Source organism: Dendropsophus ebraccatus, chromosome 14 (assembly GCF_027789765.1).
Source record: "Dendropsophus ebraccatus isolate aDenEbr1 chromosome 14, aDenEbr1.pat, whole genome shotgun sequence".
Classification (NCBI taxonomy): domain Eukaryota; kingdom Metazoa; phylum Chordata; class Amphibia; order Anura; family Hylidae; genus Dendropsophus; species Dendropsophus ebraccatus.
The window spans coordinates 37,456,051-37,475,681 of NC_091467.1; the positions used below are offsets into that span (position 1 = coordinate 37,456,051).

General features: G+C 45.0%; 1 protein-coding gene across 4 annotated transcripts in view; it reads right to left on the reverse strand.

Moving 5' to 3' along the window:
- The window catches only part of TMEM94 (transmembrane protein 94), a 63,143-nt gene that overhangs the window by 37,379 nt on the left and 6,133 nt on the right, over positions 1-19,631 (reverse strand). For all 4 annotated transcript variants that reach the window (XM_069952912.1, XM_069952913.1, XM_069952910.1 and 1 more), the window contains exons 5-8: positions 18,572-18,708; positions 16,234-16,436; positions 2,978-3,129; positions 1,767-1,869 (exon numbers count right to left, since the gene is read on the reverse strand). In XM_069952912.1, coding sequence (XP_069809013.1) covers positions 1,767-1,869; positions 2,978-3,129; positions 16,234-16,436; positions 18,572-18,708 — 595 coding nt within the window. The remainder of the gene's footprint in view (positions 1-1,766; positions 1,870-2,977; positions 3,130-16,233; positions 16,437-18,571; positions 18,709-19,631) is intronic.

A 19,631-nucleotide genomic window follows, 5' to 3' on the forward strand; every position in this document is an offset into this window, starting at 1 on the left:
AGTTCTTCAGGACATGTGGCTGGAGACTGGCTGCATCCAATGCATACACAAACAAAGAAGAATTTGCTTTATATATTTGCTTAACTCCTTTAGAAGTCAGGATCATGTAGGACATTACACAGAAGTGCTGCAGAGCCAGTTCTAATTTACACCAGTGTGATAAATAACTCCCCTGGTGCCTGATTGGCCATTTAGGAAGGATCCGGAGTCAAAGTTGGATTCGGTGCCTGATAAAATTTAGTCTGAGTTGCGGCTTACTGACTCCACAGCCCGGACAGCTACGTCAAAGATAATATTGGTCGTCTTAACTGATAATGTATGCAACTACATCTCTCATATACAGCTGGTAGATTCCCTTTAACCCTTTGAGGACCAGGTCCAAAATGACCCAGTGGACCGCGCAAATTTTGATCTTCGTGTTTTTGTTTTTCCCTCCTCCCCTTCTAAGAGCTCTAGCACTTTCAGTTTTCTATCTACAGGGCCATGTAAGTACTTGTTTTTTACAGGAATAGTTGCACTGTGTAATGGCTTCTTTCATTTTACCATAACATCTATAACGGAATTCCAAAATTATTACTTATGAAGATATAGGTGAAATCGTAAAAAAGAATGCAATATGGAAACATTTGGGGGGTTCCTGTGTCTTCGTAATGCACTATATGGTAAAAGCACTATGATACTATTACTCTATAGGTCAGCCCGAACACAACCATATGCAGGTTTATACAGATTCTCTAATGTTATATATTTTTTTTTAATGAAATCCTTTTTTTTGGCAATTAGTTATTAATAAAATGGGCCTATTGTGACACTTATAACGGTTTTATTTTTTCACCTACAGGGCTGTATGGGGTGTCATTTTTTCCGCCATGATCTCTAGTTTCTATTAATACCATATTTGTGAAGATCAGACGTTTTGATCACTTATTAATTTTTTTTTTTTATATAGAATGTAACATCAAATCGGTAATCTGCGCACTTTATCCCTCTTTTCGTGTACGCCATTTGCAATGATGCTTTTTATATTTTAATAGATCGGACAATTACGCACGCTATGGTATATTATATGTTTATTTTTAGATGTTTTATTTATATAATGGGGGAGGGGAGGGGCTTTGGGGTAGTGTATTGGTGTTTTTAACTTTTTTTTTTTTTTTCATATTTGAAGTCCCTTTGGGGGACTTTTACATACATTACTTTGATTTCTACACTTATCATTGCTATGCCATAGGCATAGCATTGATCAGTGAGATAGGCGATCTGCTCATTGAGCCTGCCTGTGCAGGCTCAGTGAGAAGATCGCCGATCGAACAGCACGGAGGCAGATAAGAGACCTCCGGCGGTCCAATACTCAGTCACACTGCGGGGGTCCCGATCGGTAAGTGACAGGGGACTCCCCCTGTCACTTACACTTAAAAGCCGCGGTGTTTAAGGAGTTAATGACACGCTGCAGCGCGATCGCTGCAGCCTGTCATTAACGGTAAAGTGCCGGCTGCTCACTGCAGCAGGCCCCCACTTCCTATGAAGTGCGCTCCGCTCCGGAGCGCGCTTCATAGCAGGAGAAACACCCAGGACGTACAGTTACGTCCAGGGTCGTCTGGTGACAGACTTCCATGGCGTAACTGTACGTCCAGGGTCGTCTAGGGGTTAATGCTGTGCCATATATACCAAAATAGATTTAAAAAAAATAACACTGTGTTCTACAAACATCATACATTAAAATAAATATATATTTAAATTAATTTTTTTTTGCTAAATCAACCCACCATAATGACAGGGACAGCATGTATAAGTATCACAGACTGAACAGTAAACCTTTCATTGTCCAGAGCAGTTACAGGACGTGAGAGAGCATGGTCCAGCCAGCTCCTGAAAAACAAAGACCAAGACAAGGAATTCAAATGTTATCACAGATACATTTTCATTTCCCTAATAAAGTATGGTGGGATCAAGATGGGACCAAAACTGCCCTAGATGGAGATATTTGGGCAAAAAGGCAAAAAATGTATAATGACTATGGACATCTTTCGGGCATTTTTTTTATTACAATGCACTACTACTACTATTTTAACCCCTTCATACGCAGAATACTTATATATACGCTTCTACTGCCAATGCCCTGTAAGAAAACATGCATATACGTTCCTGACTGTGAATTTAAAACGTGTGTGGGGCCGTTTTAATGTGATCAGCCCTTCCCACATTAGTGTTCCTGGAGCTGGGGATAATGACAGGCAGCAATGATCATGCAGCTGCCTGTCATTAACCCCTTAAACTATGCAATCTATAGCGATTGTGGCTTTAAGGGAGTCAGTGACAAAAGTAGCTATCACGTGACAGCGGGGGTCCCGATCACTTTCCCTGAGAGGCAGGGGTTTAACACTTACCTCCATTCTGTCGGATTTGCCCAAATAATACTGATCAATGGCATAGCATCTATATTTTATGGAAATTAAGGCCGTTGAAAAACAAAACCCCTCTCATCTTCTAGAACTATGCAGATATCTTAAAGAGCAGAGTTGTGACATGTGACCCCCAATGCAAGTCCAAAGTGCCAACCAGGTCCAAGTTTTTATTAGTGTCAGATAAGCTTTAACTTGATGCACCCTACAAGTATACCTACATTAGTTGAGATGGGAACACCCCTTTAAAAGGGGCTAATGTCCACCACAATTTCTTATTTAAGTCAATGAGCCCTTGCAGGGTCCTCCAAAACAATAGCAGCTTTTTGTAGTTGACCTATGATCTAGTTATTATGTGTGTTATATATGAATCCCTTGTAACATAAATGTACTTAAGTAATACAGGTACTAAAATGACAACTGTTACATATGCATTATTTCCTACATATTTCCTACATATGAAATATTTCAAACAATGTTCTACATTATAACTTCACAGAAAAGGAAAGACAAACCCAATAAAAAAAATAAGTATAATGGCTACCTTGACAGTAAACCACCACCCAAGTCTTTACCTGACATTATCCATCACAGGGGTTTTCAAAACTCTAAACAGATGATGCTGCTGAGGGTACTGTGGCACTCTCTTGCCCTCAGCTTGAGGGGATGGTGGTGGAGAGAAAGGAGGAAAAAGATCTCCTGGTTCTAGGACTATATGTTCATCATCCTGCAAGCAATGAAAGACAAAAAAAATTATTTACCATAAAAACTACTATAAGCTGTTACATTTAACAAGCATTAAAAGTGGTTATCCGGGTATTTAAAAAGGAAGGGGTGGGTAAGGCAAAAAAAAAAAAAAAAAGGAGCAGCAGATCATCAATGACAACGTTCATTGGCTCATTGTGTCTTTAGGGTCCATTTGCCAATTTCCTGATGACATGCCATCCCTGTAGGAACTACCCCAATCACTGATTGAGGCAGGATACCACTGTAGCCAGTGATTGGCTGACCGGGGCAGTTCCTAACAAAATGGACTGGCATCCGCCCATCCACACATACATTTTTTTTTATCCCCCAATATCTCTTTTAGGGTATAAACCCACACACCGTATATGCAGCGTATTTACTGCTGCGATACGCAGCAAACGCGCAGCAGATTAGATCTAAATAACTGAACACAGCATTAAATCTGTACCAACAAATCTGCTGCGTATTTGTTGCATATCTGCTGCGTATACGGTGTGTGGGTTTATACCCTTAATAATTTTTCTAGTTTTAGGTTTATCATTGTATTCTTCTGCAGTAGCACCTATAGCAAGTATAGCGCTCAGTAATCAGTTAACTATTTAAATCTAAACTGGTCCATAGATCGACATGGGTCCGAAAGAGGCCTAACACTGTAATGCAACTTCAAGTGTTGCATGTACTGCGTAAGTAATGGTCACTGTTTCAATGAACTTCCTTCCATGTAATAGCCTATGTGAACAGATTTAGAAATTACTTTACATACCAAAAAAGTCTTGGTCAATAGGTGTCTACACACCAGCAAACTGCTGTCCACTGCCTGGTTGGGTTAGTTGGTCTTAGCTAAGGGTCCATTTACACAGAAAGATTATCTGACATATTATCTGCCAAAGATTTGAAGCCAAAGCCAGGAATGGATTTGAAAAGAGGAGAAATCTCATTCTTTCCTTTATGACCCTGATCTCTGTTTATAGTCCGTTCCTGGCTTTGGCTTTAAATCTTTGGCAGATAATTTGTCACATAATCTTTCTGTGTAAATGGACCCTTAAGCTATAAAGAAAGGCTGTGTGGATGCAATCTGATCCTGTCTGCCTCAAGGTAAATCAGGGTTTAGTTCTTAGTTCTTAATTCACATGTCTGCAAATTTGCAGACCTTACGGACAGGGAGGGAATGTAATGGATTTGTTCCCCGCCCAGCATAATGTGTCAATTCTGTCATGCGGGCAATGGGGAAACTCCCTGAATCGCTGCGGCTCTGTCACTGCAGTGCCGCAGCGATTCTAAGGGCCCTATTCCACCGGACGATTATCGTTTGCATAATCGTTAACGATTAACAATCTCAAACGACCGCTATTGCAAAAGACCTGGAAACATTCACTCATTTCCATGGAACGATAATCATTACTTATGATCGTAATTGCGATCGTTTTTTTCTTCGCTATTTATTCGCTATTGCGTTCGTATCTATTGCGAACGACCGAACGATGTCTTATTCAATGCGAACGAGCAACGATAAAAATAAGTCCAGGTCTTATAAAGCGATCAATGATTTCTCGTTCGGTCGTTAATGTTAACCGCATTTCAACAGAACGATTATAGTTTAGATTCGAACAATTTAACGATAATCTGAACGATAATCGTCCGGTGGAATAGGGCCCTAAGAGTCGCCTTGATGCCATAGTGTATTACAATTCTAAGAGTACATGTACAAACAAAAAAAAACAGATATTACAAAATGAATGTTTCCCGTCAGCAATCTGTATATATACGTCCTACTGCACTGACACTGACGGGGGCTTCCTGATGTGAGCGGGATCGCTGCAGTGAGAGGGGTCGGAGGCAATGAGAGGCAGCTGCGATCCAGCAGGTGACTCATTAACCCCTTAAACTCCATGATCTACAGCGATTGCGGCATTTAAGGTGTTCAGTGACAGATCAAGCCCCAATCGCATGTGCCAACGGGCGGAGGTAAGCTCCTTACCTCCGTCCTGTCGGATCGGCGATCTATGTGTAGAGCCTGCTCTCAGACAGGCTCTATACATAGATCGTCGATAACACTGATCTATGCTATACTATAGCATAGCATAGATCAGTACATGCAATCTAAGGATTGCATCTTTTACAGTAAATGAAAGTTTAAAAAAAAAAAAAAAAAAGTGTAATAAAGAACATTTTTTAAAGTATTAAAAAACCACTTATATAGGGGCGTGGCGAACCGCCGATGAGAGCGGCAGCATAGAAGAGGAGCTCCCGGCCATCCAGCTACATCCGCAGCCAAACCTTGCACCCACAGCAGCGACTTACCTCCGTGCATGGAGAGGAAGATCAGGGGGACCCCCGGACCATCCTGTGAGTGCCCCGAGACGGACCCCGGCCCCCCGGTGATCCCCCCGGACATCACACGTCCGGCAGTGGTGCTGCGCCCCAGGCCTCGTGACACGTGGCGACGGGATCTTCTTGGCCCCAGTGGTCCGGGAGGTCCATCGAACCGGGCCCTGGGCATATCCCGTCTCCGCCGCTCTCAGAGACCGACGCGGTACAGCGGCCGCCGCCACAGCTCAGACGGAGCCACGAGTGAGGCCGGGAGAGGGAGTGAGGCGCCGCCATCTTGCGGCCTATTCCGCATGCCTCTATTGCGACACAGCTCCGCCGGCGTTCCTCCTGGGCCTTCCCCTGCCACCACAGGTACTATCCCTGACACATTGGAGATCTGTAGGGACCCCGATCCCTCTATATCTCCTCACCCTCTCTCCGTACCTGGGACCCTGCTCAAAGACCTTGCCGTTTTAAAGGGCCAGCAGCGCATATCTCAGTACATGATGGCTGCCCCTACTAAATCTCAAAAAGGGGACAGGGTGAAGCGAGGAGGACAGGCAATAGCATCTAAGTCATCTGAGCCACATACCCGATCTGCCTCACATAAGGAGGCTGATTGGCCTCACACTGACTCTGAATCCGAGACTTCGGTGGTGGGGTCCAGGTCTCAGGGGGAGATGCATGACATACTATCTCAACTCCCTACTAAGCAGGACTTTAAGTCCCTCATTTCTGAGGTAAAGGAAGCCTGTAGGGTGGAAATTGCGGAGGTCCGGAAAGATATACAGCATATATCCCTGAGAGTTGATACCCTTGAAAATGACCATGACTCCACCAGGGACTACATCGGCGCCTTGTGCTCCACTGTTTCCACCCAGGCTCTTGCACTCGATGACATGCAACGCCATATTGAGGACCTGGATAACAGGGGCAGGCGCAACAACATCCGCATACGGGGCCTCCCCGAGGCTACACAAGACACCGATTTGATGGACACTCTTGAAGGCCTGTTTAACACCATATTAGGTGAGCCACCCAGTCACAAAATAAAATTTGACAGGGCGCACCGAGCTCTGAGACCTAAGCCTACCAATGGGTCACCGAGAGATGTTATCTGTTGCCTACATGACTATGCCATCAAGGAGGCAATTATGGCAAAAGCGCGCTCCCTCCGCGAGTTGGACTTTGATGGTGCAACATTACAACTCTACCCCGATTTGTCGTGGATAACGTTGCAGAAACGCCGCCTCCTCCGTCCACTCCTAACTACTCTGCGGGACTATGAAGCTACGTATCGGTGGAACTTTCCATTTGCCCTATCTGCCCGTAGAGATGGCAGATCCGCTGTTCTCCGTAACCTCGCAGACCTTCAGAAATTCTGTGATCATCTGGACATTCCTGTTCCCAAGATCTCAGATTGGACTGTTGCACCTCCACCTCCTCCCCCTCCACCGGTGTGGCAGTCTGCACGTCAGAAGAGGAGACGTCCTCGCTCTGGAGAGCCTGGACCCGGCCCAGAAGCAGACCTGACTAAGGTTCCATGAGACCTCTACAACGACCCGCTGTGCTCTCTGTAGCCCCCTGATGGTCCTCTCACTCTGCTGCCGAGAGGCCCTGTTTTTCTCCTTTTCTTTTTCACATGGCTTATTTTAGAATTGTAAAGTTCCTTCATAGCTGGATGGCCTGAGTTCTCTACCTGAAGTTGTACATCACTATGTATCTTTTGTTGGTGATTCCTTCCCCCCCCCTAAGGGGATACTGTTGCTCAACCTTTTGGTTGTGTTTTCTACGGTGTTCCACACCGAGTTTCCATTACTTTTTCTGTTCTTCCCCACTTCCTGGCATTATGTACCCAGGACCTGAGCCGAGTGCTTTGAACCCTACGGGGTTCCTGTTTTGTTTGTCTTGTGTCTTTGTTGTCCTTGTCGATCCTTCCCCCCCCTTTTGTCCCCTTCCCTTCCTTTCTAGGGTCTCTGCCGCGGAGATTGCAATACTGGACATGACCCGGCCAGGACTTGTCAGCCATAAGGTATTCTCTGTGTGGGTAAGCCATCACATTTGCTTGGTCGTTTCATCATGCTACCCATATGGCTAAGTGTGTGACATTAAATGTGAAAGGCCTTAATTCTAATGTGAAACGTAGACTAGCTCTGCGGGAAATGCAACATGCGAAGGCTGATGTGGCATTCCTTCAGGAAACTCACTTTGATGGAGCTGCTACGTTTGCCTTTGCTAGGCATGCCTTCCCCACAGCCGTTGCCGCATCTAGTGGCTCTAAGCGAGCTGGAGTAGCGATTCTCTTTTCCCGCTCATTTCCCATCCAAGTCTCCTCCTCCTTTTTAGACCCGGGAGGTCGCTTTGTAATAGTGGAAGGTCAACTGCACGGAAAGCCTCTTATATTTTGTAATGTTTATGCCCCCAACAAATGTCAAATCCCCTTCCTCCGTAGGGTGCTCAATAAACTCGCAAAATACCCCCCGGCCCCCAGAATACTAGGAGGCGATTTCAACTTGTCCTTCTCTGAGAAGTTGGATAGACACTCGGTTTCGGGTCGTCCAGTGCCTGTAGACCAGGCCAGACTGTCTGCTGAATTCCGTAAGCTTATCCGCAAACATCATTTATTTGATCTCTGGCGTATTGACCACCCTACGGAGAGGGAATACACATTCTATTCACACCCACACCGCGTGCACTCTAGAATTGACTACTTCTTTGGTAATGTTCCTACTGTACGCCTCCTTGAAAGCGCTTCTATTGACCCGATTTCGTGGTCGGACCATGGCCCGGTGTTGGTGTGCTTTAAAAGTCTTAAATCCCCCACCCGCCAGTGTCACTGGCGCTTGAATGAGAGCTTGCTAAAATACCCACTTTCCCGTGATTCAATCAAAGCATGCCTTTCCACTTATTTTTTAGAGAACAGCGGGACAGTTATCTCTGAATCGACTCTATGGGAAGCCCATAAGGCTGTTATCAGAGGGCACTGTATAGCCCTCAGTTCGCGACAGAAAAAAGACGCCCAATTGGCCATGCACGCTGCCAAATGTGACATTCAAACCCTAGAACGCTCCCTTGCTCAGTCCCCCTCCCTTCGGACATTGCGGAAACTTGTAGCTGCGAGAGCCCGCTTAAAAGACCTATCACTATCTAAAGTTGAAAAGCTGCTTGTTTATTCTAAACAGCGATTCTATGAGAAGGGCAACAAAGCACATACGCTACTGGCAAATATGCTCAATGATAGGGCGTTGGCCCAGTCTCCTCAGGTCCTAAGGGACCCTGGTGGGCGACTCCACTATAACCCTGCTGATATATCCTCCATTTTTCTGCAGTACTACACTGATCTATACTCACTACCTTCTACTCTACCCTCTGACCCAGATGCTCGCTCTCGGCGTATTGGGGAGTTCCTGTCTGCCTGCAACTTGCCGACTTTGTCTGCAGATGCCTTGGAAACCCTAAATGCACCTATTACGGAGGAGGAGCTATCAGAAGTACTGAAATCCCTCCCGTCGGGACGAGCACCGGGGCCAGATGGATTCACATACCTCTACTACAAAACCTTTTCCTCTGAGTTATCCTCTCGACTCCTGTCCCTCTTTAACTCTTTTATGCAAGGTTCCCCTATTCCCACAACACTGTCCCACTCCTACATTACACTTATCCCCAAGCCCGGTAAGGACCCTTTAGAATGTGCCAATTACAGGCCTATTTCCCTCCTAAATTCAGACTTTAAAATTTTTACTAAGCTACTTGCCACCCGCCTAGGTTATTGGCTGCCATCACTTATCAATGCCGATCAAGTGGGTTTTGTGCCTGGACGACAGGGGGGGGATAACACTCGACGTGCAATTGATGTTATCGATGCAGTTAATCAGCAGTCGGAGAGGGCCCTGATACTTAGTTTAGATGCTGAGAAAGCGTTTGACCGCCTAGGGTGGCCATTCATGTTTGAGACCCTCCGATGCTGTGGTTTTCGGGGACCCTTTCTGACTGCGATTGAGGCCTTATACGCACGACCTACTGCTGCTATCAAATTCCCACATATGATGTCTGGGACCTTTCCAATTCGGAATGGCACCCGCCAGGGCTGTCCGCTTTCTCCTCTTTTGTTCGTCCTTTGTATCGAACCCCTGGCGGCGGCCATCCGGAATTGCCCAGACATCCGTGGTGTATCAGTCCGAGGCAAGGAGTCCAAAATCATGCTTTTTGCAGATGACGTCCTCCTCACCTTGTCGTCCCCTCATACGACCCTACCGGCACTCAGGGCCTTGCTCTCCCAATTTGGAGTACTTTCTGGGTATAAAGTAAATACCTCTAAATCTGAAATCATGCCCCTCAACCTCCCTAGCTCCACGATAACACACCTTCAATCTGTCTTCCGATTCAAGTGGTCTGAGTCCTCTATTAAGTATCTGGGCATCCGGCTTACTCCTACATACTCTTCACTATACGCGACCAACTATCCTGCTCTTTTTAAAGAACTTAGGGCCCTTCTGGCCAAATGGAACTCCCATTTCATCTCCCTCCTGGGTAGAGTGGCTTCGGTCAAGATGACGATCCTCCCGAAGTTACTTTACTTCTTTGAAACTCTCCCGGTGCGTATACCACTATCCGAGATAAAAACCCTACAGCGGGATATTTTCAAATTTATTTGGGCGGCAAAGCGGCATCGTATTCCCGCTTCGGTTATGATGAGTAGTAAGACTCAGGGAGGCCTCGCAGTACCTAATATCCTACATTACTATTATGCCACTCATCTGCGACAAATTACTGCATGGTCCAAGTACCTAGCCTATAAGAAATGGGCTGAGATTGAAAAAATATGGCTAGCACCTTTCCATCCCAACTCCTTTCTCTGGCACCCCTCTCCGCCTTCCTTCTCCCATTTAAACCTCCTTGGCCCCATTAACTTTACTTTGCACATCTGGTCCATCTGCTCCTCCAAATTTAAACTCTATTCCAAAACGTCCCCTTTAAATTCCTTCCTTCTCTATCCTGACTTTCAGCCTGGTTTACAATCTCATATAGTTAGACTATGGGGCTCCAAAAAACTGTTTCAGTTTGCCGACATGGTAGACCCACTTACACGCACCCTTCTCCCCTTCCACAGGATTGTGGACAGATTTGAGCTACCGCCCTCAGAGCAATATACCTATTTACAGATCCGCCATTTTATGCTGTCTCGCCTGGGATCCCTCACAGTCTCGAAACCAACTGCCTTTGAACAATTAGTGAGAGGTGGCGTTTCTACATCAGGGTTGATATCAGATATCTATCGAATTATTAACTCACCCTCTGATGGCTCCCAGGCTAGACATCACTATATGGATAAGTGGGAGGCGGTATTGGGCAGGCAGCTCCCCCCAGAGTGTTGGGATGTGATATGGGACAGGGCGGCAAGATCCTCCATCTGCACCACATATAAGGAATCCCACTATAAGCTGTTAATGCACTGGTACCATACGCCTGAGCTCCTCCATAAACTAAATAATGCTATCCCCTCACAATGTTGGAGGTGTTCAGGTAGTGTGGGGTCGCTCCTCCATATATTTTGGGATTGCCCCCTTATCCGCCCATTTTGGGTAGAGGTTTGCAGACTGGCCTCGACAGTCTTGGGTGCTACAATTGCTAGGGACCCTGGAATCTGTCTGTTGAACTTGTTCCCAAAGACCCTCCGGAAAAAGCAGGCGAAGTTGTTACTCACTATCCTGACAGCGGCCAAGTCCTTAATTGCTCGTGCCTGGAAGCAAACATCCCCTCCTTCCCGGCCTTGTTTGCTCGCCAGAATCCGGGAGTTGCGTTCCCTAGAAAAGCTTACTGCTTCCCTTAATAATGCCATTGATAAATTTGAGTCCATATGGATCCTTTGGGATTCCTTTGATATGATTGCCTCTTCTGGCAGTAGACCCTAGTTTCCCTGTCCCTCCCACCTCCCCTCCCTTCCCTCCCCCCTTTTCCTATCTCCTTGGTGTTGAGTCCTGTCTTAGTTTGTCTGTGTTGTCTGTTTGTCAAAAGGTTTTGTTATGGGGCTGTAGTTTGGTTCCACTTTTTGTCTGAGCCATAAGTAACAGGTAGATATCATCAGACGACAGCTGCTGTGTTATCTATGTCTTCTGATTATCCTTGTAGAACTATGCTGTGCCGCTATGGTCACAGAAGAACTAGGTGCTGCCACTATTTCTACCTACTTGTGCCTGATATGTTTATACTTATTGCTGGTACCTCATCATATTGCTGTTTCTCACATTATCCTGTACATGCCCTGTAATTCTTTGTTCTGTTTGTGCAAAAAATTTTTGAAAAATCTTTGCAATAAAAATTACAGTTATAAAAAAAAAAAAAAAAACACTTATAAACACCGCCCCGCCCCCCCCCCCCCCATAAAAGTTTAAAAGATCCACTTGCCCATTATAAACATAAAAATATATAAAAATAAATAAACATATTACATATCGTGGCATGCGGAATTGTCCGATTTATCAAAATATAACATTATTGTTTCCGCACGGTGAACAGCGTAAACTGAAAAAAAACGCACCAGCATTGCTGATTTTATTAAGCTCTATATGACAAAAAAAATTTATAAAAAGCAATCAAAATTTTTCTGTTACACCAATATGATATTAATAAAAACTAGAGATCATGGCGCAAAAAATTACACCCCAACCAGCCGTGTAGGTGGGAAAAAAAAGCGATATGGCTCTTAGATGGCGGGGAGGAACATTGCATCAATCTGACCCGGACTTTTGTGCATCAAAGGGCTCTGTATTAAAGTGGTTAAAAACTTATTATACAGACATGAGGCTCACAGGAGCTGACAAAAAGACAAAAGCCTGTAAGTGCTTTATTTATAAAATGGTCCAGACATCTTCTAAAAACAGGGCAGGGCAGTCTTTCTATGTACAGATACAAAGTGAATGGAGTGTAGGGGGACACTGCTGAATGAGTGTGTATGTGTTGTAGAGGGTATGGCAGTAGTAGGGGAGACTGAGTAGAGAATGTTATAGGCCTGCATAAAAAAAAAAAAAATGTGTTTTTCAGCTACCTACTTACAGGGCCGGCGTTAGGGGGGGGGGCAAGCAGGGCAAATGCCCAGGGCCCCCATCCCCCAGGGGCCCCTACCGCAGTTCCAGTGGAGAGGAGAGCACAGGCAGCGTCCTCCAGCGTCTGGCAGTGATCCCTGGCTGCTGCTATCAGGGGTCACGCAGAGGCTGCAGGACGCTGGGCTCAGTGTCTGCTCCCCCTCCCCCTCCCTCCAGCTCCCCCTCCCCCTCCCCCTCCCCCTCCCTCCAGCTCCCCCTCCCCCTCCCCCTCCCTCCAGCTCCCCCTCCCCCTCCCCCTCCCTCCAGCTCCTCTCTGCACGTGACTTCCTCCTCTGGTGTGGAGCTGTCGGGACGATGGAGGAGAGGGCTGCCGGGTGAGGATGACAGCCTGCTGCTGCTGCTAAGGAACATGAGGGAGATGCACCACTACACCCAGCATGCTAGAGGGGGTAAGTATACTGTACATGTAGTGTGTAATGTGTATGAATGTAAGTGTATAATGGATGAATGTAGTGTGTGTTACATGTCCTGTGTATAGTGTGTGGACTGGATGGTTTGTATCTGTATAATGTGTTTTCATGGGTGTGTGAGTGTGTGTGTGTATATATATATATATATATATATAATGGTGTGAGTGTGTGTGTATATATATATATATAATGGTGTGTATATATATATATATATATATATATATATATATATATATATATAATGGTGTGTGTGTGTATATATATATAATGGTGTTTGTGTATTAGCACTGCTGACTCCCAAGTGTTGAGGTGAATAGACTGTATATAGCAGCTGCAGCCATTCTCCGGCCTCATCAGTCCTATGTAATTGCTGCAGCTCCTATGTATAGTGTATGATGACATCACTAAGGCAATACGGTGTATTTTATTGAGAAAAAAATAAGGTGGTATTCAGTCTTTAGGTGGTGGTCACTGTATGGTGGTAATATTGGTCTGTATATAGAGTCATTATGCAGTGGTCACTGTATGGCGGTATTATTGGTCTGTATATAGAGTCATTATGCAGTGGTCACTCTTTGGCATTAATATTGGTCTGTATATAGCGTATATATATACACTCATTACTGCCATAGATTGACTACCACATAATGACACTATATACAGACCAATATTACCACCATACAGTGACCACCACATAATGACTCTATATACACACTATATACAGACCAATAGTACAACCATAGAGTGATCGCCCACATAATATTGGTCTGTATATAGTGTGTATATAGAGTCATTATACAGGGGTCAGTCTATGGCAGTAATTTTGGTCTGTATATAGAGTCATTATGCAGTGGTCACTCTTTGGCATTAATATTGGTCTGTGTATAGCGTATATATAGAGTCATTATTGCCATAGATTGACTACCACATAATGACACTATATACAGTACAGCCACAGTACAGTATATATAGTACAGCCATAGAGTGATCGCCACATAATATTGGTCTGCATACAGTGTATATAGAGTCATTATACAGGGGTCAGTCTATGGCAGTAATATTGGTCTGTATATAGAGTCATTATGCAGTGGTCACTCTATGGCGGTAATATTGGTCTGTATATAGAGTGTATATAAAGTCATTATACAGGGGTCAGCCTATGGCAATAATATTGGTCTGTATATAGCGTAGAGTCATTACTGCCATAGATTGACTGCCACATAATGACTCTATATATACACTATATACACCAATAGTACAGCCATAGGGTGACAGCCACATAATATTGGTCTGTATACAGTGTATATACAGTCATTTATTATACAGTGGTCAGTCTATAGCGGTAATATTGGTCTGTATATAGTGTATATAGAGTCATTATGCGGTGGTCACTCTATGGCGGTAATATTGGTCTGTATATAGTGTATATAGAGTCATTATGGGGCGGTCACTTTTATGGTGGTAATATTGGCCTATATATAGTGTGTTTTCTTCAATAACGGTATGGAGGTAATATTTGGTCCTGATTATAGTGATTTTTTTTTATTTATTTTTTTAAAGCAATTCATATAAATAGTTCTTGTATTTACACCACTAGCGGGCAGTCCTGACATTTAGCAGCAGTCCTGGCATGTAGGGGCAGTCCTGGCATTTAGCGGCAGTCCTGGCATTTAGCGGCAGTCCTGGCATGTAGCGGCAGTCCTGGCATGTAGCGGCAGTCCCAGAATGTAGCGGCGGTCCTGACATGTAGGGGCAGTCCCAGAATGTAGCGGCAGTCCCGACATGTAGGGGCAGTCCCGACATGTAGGGGCAGTCCCGACATGTAGGGGCAGTCCCGACATGTAGGGGCAGTCCCGACATGTAGGGGCAGTCCCGACATGTAGGGGCAGTCCCGACATGTAGGGGCAGTCCCGACATGTAGGGGCAGTCCCGACATGTAGGGGCAGTCCCGACATGTAGGGGCAGTCCCGACATGTAGGGGCAGTCCCGACATGTAGGGGCAGTCCCGACATGTAGGGGCAGTCCCGACATGTAGGGGCAGTCCCGACATGTAGGGGCAGTCCCGACATGTAGGGGCAGTCCCGACATGTAGGGGCAGTCCCGACATGTAGGGGCAGTCCCGACATGTAGGGGCAGTCCCGACATGTAGGGGCAGTCCCGACATGTAGGGGCAGTCCCGACATGTAGGGGCAGTCCCGACATGTAGGGGCAGTCCCGACATGTAGAGGCGGTCCCGGCATGTAGAGGCGGTCCCGGCATGTAGCGGTAGTCCTGACATGTAGCGGCATGTAAACTTCTGAACTGAGTAAGGGCCCTAATACATGGAGCGAAAATTGTCCGAATCAGGACGCTATCGCTCTGTGAGGACACTGGGGAACATGATCAGGTAGTATATATCACAGACAAGACCTGAGGACACCGGGGAACATGATCAGGTAGTATATATCACAGACAAGGCCTGAGGACACCGGGGAACGTGATCAGGTAGTATATATATCTTTATTGTTTACTATATACAGCAAGGATTGTACACACATCACTAATGATATACTGTATATATACACATAGGGGGAGATTTATCAAACATAGTGTAAAGTGAAACTGGCTCAGTTGCCCCTAGCAACCAATCAGATTCCACCTTTCATTACTCAGATTCTAAGTAGGTGGAATCTGATTGGTTGCTAGGGGCAACTGAGCCAATTCTTCTTTACACCAGTTTGATAAATCTCCATAGCTTTTGCTGTAGTAGGCTCTCTAAGCGAGCTCCATTCTACCAGATAGGCGCTCACTTCTGCAGGATATCAGGCCATGTAATACGGCCTTAAAAGTGGCCGTATGCTTCCAATAACTGCTGGCTGAACATTCCTTCAGCTGACAATTATCTCTCCCATCTGGTCCCGTCCTCCCCATATACAGAAATTTGGCACATCTGAGTTTTCCTGTGTTTTCTATGAGAGGGTAAAGCCATAGCCATACAGATCTGATGGCGGCTTATCTCTCTTAGAACAAAGAGGTTGGGCATTGATTTTCCATCAAACTTGATCCCCTATGTCCACTGATATCATCTGTCAGAGGACTGTCCAGAGAGCCCCATACACCTTACACTGATGGCCGAACCCACCAGGAGCAACAGGTACCACCAACAAAAGAGTAACATGTATGGGGACCTTAAATTGTTGCTAAAATATTTCAGCATTTGGGGCCCCACCTTTAACTTTGCCCAGGGCCACATCTAGTCTAAAACCGGCCCTGCCTACTTACCTTCATGCCTCGGAGAGATGCAAATGATTCCTGCCCTGGCCTCAAAGCAATGACATCTCCATCCACCAGCAGGCTAACTGGGAGGTTAACTATTCGTCCATCTCTATAAACCCAATGAAGAGACCACGATGGGGCTGATGGCATATATAGGTCAGGATACACAGTATCCTTCCATATTAGGTCCTCTCCACTATTCAGCACATCTGCAAAAAGTGAAAATACAGACAAAATATTAGGCTTTTTGTGTCCCATAGTTTTTATACAGTCAAAACAGTGTAGCATTCTGTATCCTCCCTCCATTTCTCTTAACCATGTCAAGCTGTTTAGATCTGATATGAGTGTATAGTAGAATATTATGATGCCTCTTTACAGGACACTACAAATAACGGCAGCAGAAAATTACATTTGCCAATTCATTCGTGCTGCACCAGTTCTCTGGAACTCCCTACCCAAAGACCTCAGACTTATTTCCAACATCCCCAGTTTTAAGCGTGCCCTGAAGGCCCATCTCTTCAGGCGTGCTTATAACATTTCGTAATCTCGTCTCCCTTTGCTATCCCCTCTCCATCCTCTCTATAACTTCTTCGGTGCTAGTTACACTATCCTTGTTATCTGAGCTTAGAAAATGGCTTGTGACTGGCTTGCCCAGTCACCTATAGGCACTTAGAGATTCCATGTACAATGACTGGAACATTGACAAATAAAGCACTTGTTGCCTCTCGTGTTACTCCCAGTCATCCTAGTCTGTAAGCTCTTGAGAGCAGGTCACTAATTTGGTATTTTAATTTATTCATTCATAAGCGCTGCGGAATCTGTTGGCGCTATACAAATAATTATTATTCATGAATTTGGGAGAAAAAAAAAATAACACTAGACAATATTATTGTACTTCAGTTTTGGTTTGCAAGTACATTTAGTACAGTATATGTTTGTGAACGGTACTGTAATATAGGAGGACTTGCAGCAGTCCACGGTGTGCTGCATATTCTCTGTTCCCCCTTAGCCTCTGAGAGCTTCCTGCTGCTGTCATCTCTGAGAAGGGAAAAGAAGGACTCACAACATGGCAGCCTGCAGAGGCCAAACAACAGGTCAAGACCTATGTCTGCAGCATGTGTAATGCTGTGTGTACCCCTCCTCTCAGCTGCATTTGTATCTCTGTCTGTGACAACTCCTGGCCTTCCAGGCATTAGATGTGACAAGACAGGAGAGTGCCTGCATGACACAGAGGACAGTGTATTGTATGAGTTTATATGTCAGGGACAGACACAGACTGCATAGGGCCCCTACACAAAGAAAGTACCTGGGCCCTAGATAACCAAACCATGTCCCCACCTAGGTGCAGGTAGGCTATATGATGCTGCTGTGCACCATATCATCATGTGTCAAGTCTTGTAGGGAGCCTGCAAAAGTGTATGGTAGGGAAACCTCCACAGTATTTACCAATAGCCACATCCCTAGGAAAGTATCATAAAGGACAGTTATCAATGTGTCTAAGTAAAAATTTGGGGGTTTTGCCCACAGCAACCAATCACAGCTTAGCTTGATCATATCTTAAAGGGGAAGTATTAGCAGGTCAGACAAATCTAACTTGCTGATATGTCTTTATTGCACAGGAGACTCAGAGGAGAAAGGCATGTCTCCTCCCTTCCTCCTCCTTAGCGCCGTTCCAGTGCAGTTAGTCATGTACTCCGCAATCTGGTGATACCGTTACGAGCCCTTCCTGCCCCCGTCCAGCCCGCTTCATTAATTATAATTAGAAGAAGGGTGGGGGCGGGGTCAGTTTGGCGCTATTGGGGTGGACAGTGCTCCTAACGGTATCACCAGTCAGCAGGGAAAATGAGTAACTGCACCAGAATGTCCACAGCCTCCCCCAGGTCCAATCTATAAATGACCCCCTCATAGAAGCTGATCAGATTAGTCTGGCATGACCGATCCTACGTAAACCCATTATTTCATTAAGATACTGCAGTATAGCATCTCTTACAAAACCCTCATATACTTTACCAACCATAGATATTGGACTTACAGGCCTATAGTTTCCAGGATCACGTTTTGACAGCTTCTTGAATATTGCTATCACATTAGCTATGTGCCGTGTGTGTGTGTGTGTGTGTGTGTGTTACGGATATATTTTTTGTGTTTGTATTGCAACCACAAACCCAGGCCTGAACATAGATCTTATGACCTGAACTAAAGAGCTGATCAAGCTCTTTAATAGCATGGTTTGCGGTAAATGTCCCAAACTTAGTCACTAGATGACATTTTTGTTGTTTTTCGCAGGAGCATTGTTATAAGTAAATAACTGAAGTAACAACTGCTGCGGACATAAAGAATTTACCATCAATCTGGTTAATGATCCTCCGCAACCTCCCTTCCACTTCTCTTTCCTTCAGCCGTTCATGTCGTCTCAATAAAAACAAATCGAGAAGCAGCAACAGCAACAAGGCACATGCGTTACCCACCTCCGATCCCTCACTAGAAAAAATTAAAATACATTTAATTTAGATTTAGAATATTAAAAAAGAATATTTTCACTAGCAAATATATCTCATCAAGAAAATCATTTTTCTCAAAGAACAAGTTTATAAAATACAATAAATTTACTGAAATATGTATAATGTTGTGCACTCCAGACTGTGTTCCTTTATATTACCTTAATATCAGAATATCAAGATTCTGGTAGTGGAAGAGAATGCATGTGTGTGTTCATAACCATTACACAGAAAACATGGGGAGAGATCATTAGAAATTAGCTAATAAACAAGGCACTGAGCTAAATTCCTAAAAGCTAAAATCAGGTGCATCTTTACACTACTAAGTACGTGCCACCTATTAGTTGGCCAGATGTAGTTTACACCAAAAACATGCATTTTTTTGTGCATTTAAGCCAAATCCCTTTCAGGGAACCTGTTTATTCTCTGGACGGACGGCTGAATCCGCCCGTGCATAAAATGGAGTCTATGACACGGGTGGAAACGCATCTGCGACACAGTCTGCGAGCGGGTGCGAGCTGCGGAATGTGCAACAGGTTTTCCGTCGCCATTCCGTAGTGTGCACGTACCCTTAGGTGACGACATGTCCACTTTCTGACAAGCCATGTTCCCCAGAGAGGCACAAAATTTTTTTAAAGTGTGTAACACACATGGAAAATTAGATTTGGCGCAGAATGCTCTGTGTCTGGCACACTCCCCAGGTGGGCAGGCTTTGCTGCAGAAGGGGCAAGGCTATGTGCAAAGGGTGTGTGGTGACCACCACCTGCACAGCAAATTGCCTGGGATTATTAGAAGCCATGCATCTCTTGATAAATCCAGAGCAAGAGCACACTGGCAGGGGTTTTCTAAAGACCGGCGGCTGTAACGCTGGAACACCAACGTTTTTCTTAGATTTCTTTTTGCTTT